The 13,698-nt window shown below is 39.1% G+C and overlaps 1 protein-coding gene and 1 pseudogene across 1 annotated transcript; both read right to left on the bottom strand.

The window, feature by feature from the left end:
* Positions 1 to 543: 543 nt before the first annotated feature.
* Positions 544 to 2,395, bottom strand: LOC107757241 (ankyrin repeat and SOCS box protein 13-like; annotated as a pseudogene).
* An 819-nt stretch (positions 2,396 to 3,214) lies between these two features.
* Positions 3,215 to 12,471, bottom strand: LOC107757239 (rab GDP dissociation inhibitor beta-like). The gene is made up of 11 exons (XM_016574657.1): positions 12,339 to 12,471; positions 8,290 to 8,397; positions 8,114 to 8,213; positions 7,762 to 7,896; positions 6,219 to 6,417; positions 5,965 to 6,096; positions 5,740 to 5,839; positions 5,473 to 5,644; positions 4,742 to 4,886; positions 4,591 to 4,645; positions 3,215 to 4,516 (listed from the first exon to the last, which is right to left on the bottom strand). Exons 1-11 carry the CDS (start codon positions 12,381 to 12,383, stop codon positions 4,361 to 4,363), a joined length of 1,347 nt encoding a protein of 448 aa, XP_016430143.1. The 5' UTR covers positions 12,384 to 12,471; the 3' UTR covers positions 3,215 to 4,360.
* Between the last annotated feature and the right edge of the window lie 1,227 nt (positions 12,472 to 13,698).

The raw sequence follows: 13,698 nt of genomic DNA, 5'->3' as shown, positions 1-13,698 counted from the left end.
CTTAAAGCTGCAGTCCGTAAGTTTTGCCTCTTTGTCGCCATCTCTGTTTGAAAACCTGCAATTGCAGCTGTTTGCGGAATTATCTTCCTTGCCTGGGTTGTGCTCCGGCACGGCTCCAGCGCGGATGAATCTAATGTTTTGAGTAGTATGTGTGGCAGTCTGTCACCGCACCGGTGTGGATATTGTACTTAGGAATCGCAGATTCTAGCCTACGCCTCTTCTCAAATTGTTAATGTTAACAACATCAGCATTACGTGACTATGTGAATATAGTGTATAAGCGAGTAGATTTCAATTATCAAAGAGAGTCTAATCTCTAATTGTCATACCAATCGAATTTCGCCTAGTAGCCGGGACAACTTCTTTATGTTTACAGATGTGACATAATGACGTGGCAGCATGCTCGAATTTCCGCGAAAACCTACCCGTACTACTCAAATTAGAAAACATTATTATAAGCTTACCGTTGTGAATCGGGCTAAAGTAAGGCGATAGTTTTGAACACTGGCTGGTTATGTACTTGCTCAAATATTGATTTCGGATCATTTTTAACCAAAAAAAGTTATGGACTGCAGCTTTAAGTAAACACAGGTTTCATAGGGTTATAAACTCATAGGGTTATTTATAAATAATTAAATTAATTCAATCACAAACTTAAGACTTAACAAACTGCAGTCTATTATAGGTTTCTAAATAAAATATGTCTGTAGGGAACTTTTTTTAAATACATTTATGATTTATAAATGAGGTAATCAATGATGCGCTGTGAAATGTCCAGTTTAGGGATCAGTTCCAAAGCTCTGGTGCCCAACACAGTCCTCAGGACGATATGGCACAACTGCTGCAGAGACAGAGGATTACCTGCAGAAACACAGAACAGCAGATGAAATACTCTGAGACATATACTGTATAGCACCTATGCAGACTGTAACACACTCTCATAGTCCCGCAGACAGAGACTGGCAGGAGATTCTGGTTTTGTATAGTCTGTAGGTTTGTGACCCAAGTTATCACTTATGTTGACATCTCCACCAAACTCCACCAGCAGCTCCACCAGGTCCACTCTCTCGGCCCTCGCCGCATGATGCAGTGCCGTCTCATGGAACTTGGTGGCATTCACCTTTGCACCTTTGAAAGTATGAATGATAATGCAGAATAATACATAATAGTGCAAAATAAAATATATGAAGTACACCTATAAATAAAGTACCTCACCGGCATTGAGCAGCAGCAGGGCACAGTCGAAGTGAGCTTTAGCACAGGCAGCATGTAACGGCGTCCCAAAGTAAATGTCAAAGGCCTCCAGCAGCGCTCCCTTGTCTATCATAAGCTTCACACAGTCTGGGTTACCTGCACAGAGATCATGAGAACACACACAAGTCTAAACACAAAGCAAATCATCTCACCTCGCTGTCTCACCTCGTATGCAGGCCTCATGGAGTGGAGATGCTGTGAGGGCGGTCAGGGAAGGGTTGACTGATGCTCCGTGATCCACCAGCAGCTTGACACTTTCTATGCTGCCAGCAGTACAGGCATGACAGAGGGGAGTACTGCCATGGATGGTGCGTACATCCACCTGCACACACACAGTTTTTAGACTTATAGTCATGAATGAGTTTTTGCAGGGTGGGGTGTCTGTTATTAATTTAAATTTTCCAAATATCAGTGCCTTGTTATTCCTCACATCTTCTCTAATATTGTTGGCTCTAATGATGATTTGCTCATGCTCCTCTATTGCAAGTCACTTTGGATAAAAGCGTCTGCTGAATGCATACGCAATTAAGGACATCACTGAAAAGAGGCACTCGTTAAAATATACCTGGTGCTGTAACCCACCTGAGCTCCTGCCTCCAGCAGTATTTGAACACAGTGTGTATGGGCTTAGATGCAGGCATCATGTAGAGGGGTGAAGTTATCCACAGACACGATATTAACTGATGCTCCTGCTTCTATCAGTTGCTTTAATTGCAGAGCTCGACCTAGAGACGCAGCCTCGTGTACCGGCGTGCGGTCAGCCCAGTGGCCTACAAATGCATATTTATTTTCCTTTAGGTTTGAATAGATTTTATTTCAAACATAAAATCCCCCCAACCCCTCCAAATACTCACCGATGTCACCATAAAACGTTGATCGGGCAGCGGTGAGTTCCATAGTTTAATAAATCTACCTGACATTTAACAAATATTACTCATATAGCATGCGAACAACGTGCCGATAAGGTAAACTTGTTCTATATTTAGAGAAGCCGCCAGTGCGGTTTGTTATGATTTGCCACACTACGGATTGAATACGGCAAATTCGCAAAGGATCCTGGGAGATGTAGTTCCTCAGTTTGCGCTCACTACCTTATAAATAGCATTGACTCTCTTATTAATCTTTTTTAATGGCAAAACATAACTTTTATAGTAACCAAACACTTGTATGTAACAGCACACATATTTAATAACAATTTCCAAAATTAGATTAAGCTGCTGCATATATATATACATATATATATATATACATATATATATATATATATACACACATTTTGTTTTAATATATATATTTTAAAATTATGGATTATTATTAACATTTAATAATTTTTATTAAAATTTTTAATTTACCATTTTTGGGTTAGGGTTAGGGTTGGGGTTAGGTTAAAATTCAAAAAAAATTTGAATTTTGGAGTGATACTACAGCTTTTGTAGCATGATGTATTTGGTTTAAATCACGGGTGTCAAACTCGTGCTGCGTTCACGCCATATCGTAATTTCCGTAATTTCGAGATGACAGCACGTGACGTTCTACTCGGAGCTGTTCACGTCCTCGGAATTATGCTTTTCTATGGCAACACTATCAACGCCTAAACAGAGCCTGCTGTGGTCAGATGGTACAAGTAGTAGCTCTCAGAAAACTCCCAGTTCACAAGTTGTAATTACAAGTTAGTTCTATGAGGATGTGAAGGCTTTTTACAAGTTGGAATCTCGTAATTACGGGAATTCCGATATGGCCTGAATGCACCTTCAGTTCCTGGAGGGCCGGAGTCTTGCAGAGTTTTGTTCCAACCCTGCTCCAACATACATACCATGTAGTTTTCAAATAAGCCTGAAGGACTTGATTAGTTGTATCAGGTGTGTTTAATTAGGGTTGAATCTAAACTCTGCAGGGCTCCGGCCCTCCAGGAATTGAGTTTGACACCCCTGGTTTAAATAAATAAATAAACACAAAGTCAGTTTTCCACAAGTTAACATTTTTACTTTGCAGTACAGAAATCATTTGAGCCCCATCCTTTCAGCATTTGTTTGTTTTTCTTTTTTAAAACATTGGTGACTTTGCACAGGGCCCCGGTCATGTCAATACTGCCATAGACATTTTGGTCCTTGCTAAAACGTCAGAGCCGTTGAAGAGACACTGCCTGCTCCTCTCTCTGCTCTGAGGTGAGGGAGAAGGAGAGCTCCCTGATACACACTAGACAAGCAGATTCCAGACTTACAGTTAAAGCAGCTTTTTCCACTGACGTGTAATAACATCCACGTAGTAGCCTTTGAATCACGCATAACCCATCAGAAAAGAGATGCAAGGCAAAGCTGAAAGAAACCCCGGCCCTTCCGACAAGTAGCACAATTTACAGCTAATAGGGGGGTCAGTTATGTCAATTCACATGAGCATATTGCAAAACGAATACTGTGTGGCTGGACAGGGATTACATAAAAGATTATCTACACTGTGTGTGCTTGATACTTTCCTTCGATCTGTAAACGCAGGTAATTGGAGAAATATTGCAAACGAAATATTCAGGATACTAGTTTAAGCACCAGTAGTAATTTCTAGGAAAACAGAATAATGGCTAATCCCTGGAAGTTATTTTAGAAGTAGATTGTTTCTTTTAAAAATAAAACCATGTGCTGTTAAACCTGGCCAAACTCAAAACAGATCATTATGCAGTTTTGCAAAACCCGATCCTCCTCCCCTTTAAGGTTATTTTCTTTACAGCCAACACAAATATATTTTTATAATATGTATTTCTTCATATCACTTGAATACATCTTTTTTGGCATCTTTGGACTTTTTACATCCCATGTCTAAGCAGGTTGAGATAAAGATCACATGATGGAAACTGAATACAGGCCGTTGATAAACAATCAGTGCAAAATGGATCTCGCTTCCTGATTATAAAAAGCAGACTGGCAGAACCTTCTCCCCTTCTCCTCCAAAAATGCTAAATTTGTATAACCGTTTACATGAAATTCCATTTTGGGCAAAACATATGCTTGGATAGCCAGCTCACCCAGTTTGGTTGCCATTTTTTTCTCTTTTTTTTTTAACCTTAAGATTATGATCGTCTGAATATCTGATATTCAAGAGCAGCTGGAGCTAGTTTACTGGTCAGCACCGTCTCCGAAGATGTCGTTTTTCTTGCGCTCCATTTCAGCAAAGTCAAACTCTGTGCCCGTCATTCGCTTGTAGATGTCTTTGATATCGTCGCAGGTCGTTTCGAAGTGGGTTGTGGCATCATAGGAGCGAGAGATAAAGACCTAGGTGCAGATAAAAAAAACTTAGTACTATAATCACTCTTTGTATATCAAGCGAGCATAATGTAAACACTTACCTGGCTGTCAGAACCCAAATCGGATGGCGCATACTGGTCACTAATGCTCACAATTCTGCAAAAAGATCACACATGATTTTATTTATCTGATTGCATGCATGTCAAAGTAAGTTTTATATATCAGCTAGTGCAAACAGACATGCAAACGTACTTCTGCTCAACCGGTTCCAAAAGGTCCAGAGCTGGTTTGATCTCTTTCTCAGGGTCGCTGGTCTCCACAGTGGTGCTGACTATGGCTATGTATTTACCCTGGGCTGCCACGTTGTGTGCGTAAGAGATCATGCACACGTAGATATCTAAAAGGAGGAGATGATTTTTAATGTACAATAATGTACCTTTACAAAGTTTAGGGTTGGTAATATTTTTTATGCTTTTTTTAATGCTGAATTTATTTAGTCAAAACTACAGTAAAAACAGGAATATTGTGAAATAGTATTACAATACATTACTATTTTAATGTATTTTCAAAATGCAATTTATTCCTGTGATGGAAAAGCTGAATTTGTCATTTATATAAAATGTAAACAGGTGGCAAAAAACTGATGCATGTCAATATCTCAGATAAGTGTATTAGGCCTTTAATAAATGTAGTAAAAAAAGTCATCTTGAATAATTACTCAGATAAATCTGAATTTTTACTTTAAAATATTGGAAAGCTACATGCCATTATTTTAAATTCATATTTATATTATTAATAAATTTAACTTCTAAAAAGACTGTTCAAGAGCATTTATTGTGGAAATAAAATTGGTATCAAAAATCCTGAAATTTCACTTAGTTACTGTCAATCCTCAAGTACACTAAATATAAAATAAGATGAGATTAAAATAAGGTAAGAGCCCATAGAACATGCAAGCACTGTGGCTTCCTGTTAACACTAACCATGCTTCCTGTTAACCTGGTTCTGAGGGATGATGATCTGGCAGGAGTTGGCATCACTGGTGTTCTTGATGGGGTGGCTCATGATGCAGATGACCCGGATCACCTGACCCACCTTGTTGACTCGATCCATGACATAGCTGGGGTCGCAAATCAGCTGCTTGCAACGAGCGATCTGACCGTGAAGAATAAACAACATTAAAGTCAAAGCACATTTTAAGGATAAATTAGATTTCACACCATTTTACACAGCTTGCAACAGAAACTAACCTCTCCCTCAGATTTGACGCCCACCACTTTGCCGTTCTCTATAATAATATCCTCAATGGGCTTGTTCAGCATGTACGTTCCTCCATATATGGCACTTAATCTGTGAGTGACAAAAATAAACTGCTAGTGCACTTACAGAGTACTGCAATCTAAGCACACTACACACAGACAGGTTTAAAAATGATGTGAATGTTAGTGGCAGAGGAAGTAGCTGGGGAAACTCACCTAGCGAAGCCTTGGGGCAGCTCTCCCAGGCCATAGAGAGGGTACAGATATGGACTCTTGCCATACCTCGCCAAAGACTCACTGTACAACTTAATCCTGTTTATAGTCTCCATGCAGGGCTGATCCAAGTAGCTGGACGGATAGACAACACAAACACCACACAAACAGGTTTAACTTCATGGGACAAACAAGCCTGTGATGTTGTCAGTGTTTTAGGTGACTTTCTCCAAAAAGTAAATGAGGTTTTGACTCACTCATCTGTGCGGTAGAGTGCAAGAGCGTGGCCAGTGAAGTCAACAACATCTTGCCCGAGGTCAAACTTTTTGTACACATCTCGCATGGTGTTTTTTTTTGGGTCCACTCCTTCCAAGGTCTTTGGGTCATTTTCATCAAAGTTGGCAACAAACACGAGAAACTTCCTGAATCGTCTTTTCTCAAAAAGTCCCATGAGGCCTGAAAGACAATTGAAACATGTTAAAAGATGGTATTTTTTCCCCATCAGCTATGACAGCATGCACTTTGTTTGGAGGGATGTATTTTAGGAACAAAACATGCTAGCATCGCTCACTTAGTCTGCAAAAGAAGAAGAACTACAGAACTGTTTTACACACAATAATTTCATTATGCTACAAAATTAATCAAAAGGGAAGTAAGGCGAGACATCCACTCATCACTTCATTGTAATTCCTCTTCTACTCATAACAGACCAGGGTGAATTTATTGATATATCATTATAGTTTTTATTAATATTTAAAATTGTCTTTTATGCTTTTTATACTATTTAGCTTTTTCTATTTTTATTTCCAGGTATTAATAGTGATGCAACTTAGTCTAATATTAATATTTTATTTCATATCAGCTTTATTTCAATTAACAAAAATGTTTTTAATAGTTTTAGTTAACAATAATAACCCTGGTTCAGACTAGGGATTATAAATAATAGTTTAACATTCAAATACATTGCGAATATGGAAACATTTGGATTTATGCCGAATGAGACGTGAGTAATAACCTCCAAATACATCCAGCCAAACCCGCACTCGCGCCGTCTCGTATGCACGCACGCATGCATGGTTATTATTGAATTTGTGGAAATTCGTGACCAAGAACAAAGCCGCATAAATGTAGGCTATGGCTCGAACAGCATCCAAAAGCATGGTCAAGCATTCACAACAGCAATTAAAAGGCGCTTAGACCGACACAGATCGTGTCGGGATAGGAAACAGTCAACAAAGTAAAATGATCTCAAACGTACGATGCGCTGTCTTCATTTTATCAAATGATCATAATCACATCTATTCATTTTACAATCCTGCTAACTAGCATTTTATTCAGACTAAAACCCCTTCAATTCGGGTGAGAAAGCGGTTTTTTTTTTGAGTGGCTTTTGCACATCCTGTCATGCCGGTGACTGCGTGCTGCTGCAATACTCATTTTGCTGCATTAAAGTTAACGATTAATCGGTTAATTGATCGTTAATTTAAACGACGATCGATCATGGAAATGATCGAAAATTGACATCCCTAGTTCAGACAATAACACACTCCAGCCTACTTGGCTGTAGACTCATGCTTTAGATGGCAGGACCATGGGCCACCCACAGCTTGTTCACTGACCATCTGATGAACAATGCATACAAAAATGGCAAGAGCTGGCTTTAAATCGCCAGTTTCAATCTGAATTTGCCAGTTTAACTGGGGGAAAAAAATAAAAAATAGAAGAAAAATCTCTACTGCATTTGCAAAACCTTGTTTGTTTCTATCTTTAGGTTATCTGAATCATAAACCGGTCACTTACTGGATGCCAGAGCTTCAGTCTCAGTGGAGGGCACTTTGTAGATGCTGCCCTTTTTGTAGACGAAGCTGCCCTCAATCACTTTGAAGTCCAGGTAACGCGTCACCTGTGTGATCAGTAGCATACGGACTAGCTGACCTATGAATACAAAAAGGACACAATCATCATCCATTGTATTCTTGAGCATTTCAAGAGTGAAAGAAAACTGCTAAGCAACAGGATATGAGTGACTGAGGGATCCAGCAGTGCCTGGCACAGAGCGATCCGGAACGTGCTGTGTATTTGGCAGAGATTACAGATTCCAAGAAGTGACGGCTGAAATGTAAATGTAAAGTTTGATGTTGTTGCTTCCTACCGTTGGCCATTAGAAATTTGGGAATGAGGTCCACGTTCCAGTCGCGGCCCTTTCCCATGGACTCAGGAGGGCTGCCAGGAAGGCTGAAACGCTTGAACAACTGTGAGCAAACCAAAAGACAATGTTAGTGTCTGTGGAGATTTAGAGAATAGCTGTGGTGTCAAACAGTGACTTACATCCTCCAAAGGGGTGATGGAGGCACTCTCCCCTCCATAGTACGAGTTCCTGTCCATGTGCAGAACCTTCTTCCCCTTCACGGACATGATCCCAGACAGGATGCATTCCTAGAGGAAACACATGAATGCAGATTGATTCAGTACAACATATCTCAGACATGTGACCATGATGACCCCAGGCCATTCAAAATGCAGTCAAGGCTTGTATAATATACTTAATGCCAGTCATTTAGTGGTTTTGAAGTAGGTTGCATCTCTGTGGAAAATAAAATGATACATACTGTCCTTGACTTTAACAAAGCATGCATTACTTGTTTTACAGAACCAATCCTAGCAGACCGATATCCTGTAGACATGCCTTTAAAACAAGCCCTAGCACATTTTTCAATAGCAGTGAGGAGTAGATCAAAGGGGTTTAGCAGAGAAACGTCCTTTATGCTTTACAAGAATGCCACAACTGAAACAGACGGCTTTACTCATCATAAACTGTCTATCACTGTAGCAAAACAACTTAACCTAGTTACAGCTGTATGAACTATACAGAAGTGCAGACATGAACTGAACATTCAATTCGTTTAAGGGTCATAACCAGTGTTATTTTAGTATTATTTATGTATTATTATTTACATAATAACAAAATAGCATATTTTATTTACAGTATTAGCTTTTATTTTTAAATTTTCATTTCGTGTAAACTTTGGTTTAAGATTTAGTAATTTTGTTATATGATTTTTTAAATGTATTATTTATATTTAGCTTCTTTATTTTTATTTCCGTTTTAGCAATTTTAATACTTAACTTAATTTCAGTTAGTTTCCAAGGCAACATTTGTAATATTTATTTAAGCTTTCTGTGTGATATTTATATTTTATCTTAGCTTTATTTCAATTAACGAGAACATTTTATTGTTTTAATTAACAACACTATCATAACATAATATCATAACAACACTAGCTTTGTTTAAAAAAATGCTATAAAAAAAGCCAAGCATGGACGTTTAAAGAAATGCTGAAACACTGTCCTCACAGGCCATAATAAATTATTAGAAACAGCGAACCTACAGATCATGTGATGAGTGGACTTTACACGTAACAGAAGCCACTGAATGACACAATTCACAATAACATGTACTCTCAAAGCGATTAACAACAGTAACTCATTTTCCGACAAGCAAAATTGTTTTCTTCATTACGGGCTCACAAATCATTTCAATGCAAATTTTCAGTTGAGGTATGAGAGTAACAAAATCCATCTGAGTGGAGACGAGCCAAGGCCTTAGCATTACAAATATGTAAGAAAATATCTAAACAAGACAACGCCTTCTTTGCATCACACTGCTAAGCTAGAACAGGTCAGGGTGGGATAACAACAATAAGAGCTACTTCTCAGCTGATCATAGCCGCTGTATATGTGGCACTGTACTACTACAAGCAAAATATGTTTGTGTAATTGTTAATTCACAAACTCTTTTGTGGACAAAGTATGTCCGAACTAAACCCTCGTGACTATAGAAACAACTTAATATGCCTGATGGTGGCAGTTAACAATTTTTAGACATCAATTTCTCATGTCCACATAATCAATGTCCCGACTCCTCACCTCAAATGTTCATGACTCAACTGCTCTCAGCTCAAATGATGAGTTCATTTATAACTAATGGAAAATCTTGAAACAAAATGACTGCGTACTAAATCCAAAGATCTTTTTTAGCAGCAATAAGGGTTAAACGTTAACAATCACTGTAAAGTGTACAATAGATCCACACGGCTGAACACCACCTGCTTCTCCTTACTAAAGAATCAGGCTACAGTCACATGAAAGGCCCTAAGAAACGCTCCTGACATTTCTCTCCCTCTTTCATGGCGTTAAACACCTGCTGGGATCCAGCGTTCTGGCTTCAGATGACTATCAGCGACTCTATCACGCTCCAGTAAAACACTTCTCCCACTCTTCTGCAACAGAAAGCTCAATCATCCAGTTTCTCTCCCTCTTTCATGGCGTTAAACACCTGCTGGGATCCAGCATTCTGGCTTCAGATGACTATCAGCGACTCTATCACGCTCCAGTAAAACACTTCTCCCACTCTTCTGCAACAGAAAGCTCAATCATCCATTATTTGATGTTTCTTTTGTGTGTTGCCTTTTCCCCTCAATCCACTGTAGATGATTCATCACATTATGTGGAGAAAGAGGCGTCTACACAATACGAGACGGCATAGCTGCCAATAAAAAGAGAAAATGCAAAGACAGTGACAAAGTAACAAGTGTTTTACTATAACAAGCCAGTATAAGAATTCCTATCATTGTATGTTTTAAAACGGGCAAGACCTCGTGACATTTGTTCTATTAGAACTCAGAGGAGTTCAAGCATCAATGCTCCTAACTTCCAGCCACTACACTGTCCAGCACAGGCTAAAGGGATTATGCAATAAGCCATGTAATACCAGATCCTTACTACACTCAGGGAGACTGTGGCCTCAAGAACTGTGGAATTCCTCATAAAACAGCCGAGACGGGAGCACTGTTGCTCATTTTTCGCTCTCATGCCACCCTCAGCTTACCATTCTTGCCTGATTTGCAGAACTAAACAGAAGATGTCAGTCTCGGTTCCTCTACTGATAGCCTAATTCACCTCTGCACAAAAACGTCCTCTGTTCACTTCCCATACTTCCTGTTTTAGGGGAACCACTTTGTATAGGTTTCTTTAGACACATTACACTAACCCAAGCCTTTAGTAAAAGCAATGAAATGTGAATAATCAATATCCACAATCAACAAAATGCAACATCGGTTTTAATGCATACTTGAGTCTGGTAGGATTAGTATGGATCACTGTTTAAAATTTTATGAGACTACAAATGCACGTTTATGGAGATGTAGGTGCATGTTTCCTTACTTAAGAAGTGAAACAAACAAAACGGTGTACTTGATCCTGTTTAGACCTCAAGGAAGAAAAGTTTTCAGGGACTGTCCCACCAAACAAATTAGTTTGACTGAAAAGCAAAGTACAGTAGCAGCTAGGAATAATTTTCATCAGGGGTTTTTCCTGATGCATAATTTAAAGGTATATATTTACAATAATGTATACTATAGTGTCATTTTGCAGGTTAAAAGCCTGGAGGATGTGGGTAACGACATGCGTGCATCATTTTATCTCTATACAAGCATAAAACAACTTCCTGGCTGAATAATGAACAGGCATATAAAGCATTGCAATAGAATATATAAGGTTTTCTGTTTTACTTGAGGGTGTGGTTGTTTACTTAACTATATTGACGAAATGTGTAATCTCAAAATTGGTTCATTGTGTCACTTCATTTTAAATAAAAATATATGAAACAATCCTCCACCCTTAAAATAACTACGAAGTCAACCTCTTGTAAAAATAACACCTCAACATTGAGGAAGCCACTGGGGAAATTATAGACTACGTGTTAAAAAGCAGATAAAAATATGCATACTTTTATATGATTTTTAGGAATAATAAAAACAGTTTTCATAAACAATAAGAGAGAGACCATTTATTACCTAGACACAGTGACAGAACGCAAGCTGTGTAGTTAGCGCTGTCAAAATATGAAAGCCTCATTACAAGCGAGATATTTGATCCAAAATGTCACACTAAAAATAACAAAACACAATAAGTTTCTTGGTGCGTTATTAACCAGTTATTAAACAAAATGAATCACAAAACACCGTCAAATTTGTAACCGAGGCCTGTGAAGCAGCGTTAGCCGCGGCTGAGCGCCAATGGATAACTGATGCTAAAGTTATCACTGAGCCAGCTTAGCACATCACGTACAGTTAGAATGAACGCTGATTAGCCTGTGGCTAATGCTAGCATTGTTGCTAATTAGCATATCCGATAGAGTTCGACTGGCTGCTGATTAGCATGATGCTAAAATTAGCAAGTTAGTAATTAGCCTCCTAAAGTGCGCGGTACAGTAACAGCACCGCCTAGCAAGATCGAAACAGCCTCTGACTGTGGTTTTTCTTAAGATGTTTTCGTCATGTACGCGAGCGTATTTGGATTAAATGATATTCTGATACCGTTAGCCCGGTTCCCAACACGATAACGTCGTACTCTTCATTCATTTTTCTTCGTCTTTAATCCCCTTTTCCTACGCGTCGGCCCGAAGAAAATGGAGGTCTTGCAAAGCTGGAAATGAAAGAAGTGCGCTGTCACGTCACCCCCCTGTGGGTGTGGCTGAAGTGGGCAGGGCGTGCGAGTTTGCGCGTGCTCAGATGCGATTGGTGGACTGTGTTGTCAATCATCGTGGGCGAATGCTCCGCCTCCTGATCACCAGAGCCGCTCACCTGCATAAAGTGGTGGGGATTTTGATTCATCCAGGTGACTCGAATCTTTGAATACGTTCACGGAAATATCACATACATAAAGTAAAATATATGTCAGTTAGTCACTAAGTGTCGGATTGTTTTCCACTGACTTAAGGCTACATATTGACTAAATTTTGAAATAGATATAAGAAGTACATGTACTAGATTATGCGTTTACAGATGTTAAGTTCTGTAACTGTTTACCCCTGAAGAAAACGTACAAAAATGACTTTTTCTATGTTACATCGTTACGCCAGTAGGTGGCGACAAGTTAGCTCTTTGAGTTATACACTGTGCGATTTTCGTCAGATTTTAAGCAAATTCTGACTCATGCGACTTTTTTTTCGTTTCTGTTATGTGCAGTGAGGGAAAAAAACACGGAGTTTAGGGCAGTTGGTTCGTAGATCCACTTAAACTGTGCAATAGCCTTAGGAGGGGCAACCAACATTTCTGACATGCCAGAATTTCATCCAATTGCCAGTCGGGAGAGGCTAATCGCCTGTCGTTACCACCTGTACCACCTCCTCCAAAAAAGGAGTCGTATGACTGAGAAATCTGGGGGGGGGGTCAGACGTACTTTTAAACACATTTTAGTTTTGCCAAAATGCAGATTCGCCACGTGACAATTCTTACGCAAATGAGATTGAGGGAGACGTTAAGTTTGTTTTGATTTATTAATTTACTTACAATAACAATTTAAAATGTATTAACTTTTACGTATTCACTTTTACATGTATTATTAACTGCATTATATGCATTTTTACTTCATAGAAAAAACTTTATAAATAAATATTTAGTAAAATTCTTAAATCGCTATGGGGGATAGTAGAAATCACCCCTGGCCCCCCTACATGCTACGCCCATGACAAAGTCGCACAGTGTAGTTCCGGTCTTATGAAATAAATCATTCACCCAAACGATTAATTAAAAACACAGTGCGGTTCCGACTAAATAAACCATTAGGTTTGTTTGAGATGAGCAAAATCTGAGCAGAACCGATCACCGGTGATCACCGCAAGATGCATGCCGGTTAGAAAAGTGTCTGAGTTACGTCCGACTTGCTCTGATGTCA

The sequence above is a fragment of the Sinocyclocheilus rhinocerous genome, unplaced genomic scaffold (assembly GCF_001515625.1).
Source record: "Sinocyclocheilus rhinocerous isolate Xijiao unplaced genomic scaffold, SAMN03320098_v1.1 scaffold1164, whole genome shotgun sequence".
NCBI lineage: Eukaryota > Metazoa > Chordata > Actinopteri > Cypriniformes > Cyprinidae > Sinocyclocheilus > Sinocyclocheilus rhinocerous.
Note: the sequence above shows the minus strand (reverse complement) of the source record. Positions and strands in the feature narration are given on the sequence as shown.

Excerpts from the sequence above, each read along its gene's own strand:
- LOC107757239 (XM_016574657.1), bottom strand. The coding sequence starts at position 12,383 with ATGAATGAAGAGTACGACGTTATCGTGTTGGGAACCGGGCTAACG. Across the intron at positions 6,418-7,761 it reads GACTGAAGCTCTGGCATCCA|GCCTCATGGGACTTTTTGAG; the intron begins GTAAGTGACCGG and ends ATTGTCTTTCAG. Across the intron at positions 4,887-5,472 it reads CCAGGTTAACAGGAAGCATG|ATATCTACGTGTGCATGATC; the intron begins GTTAGTGTTAAC and ends TCCTCCTTTTAG.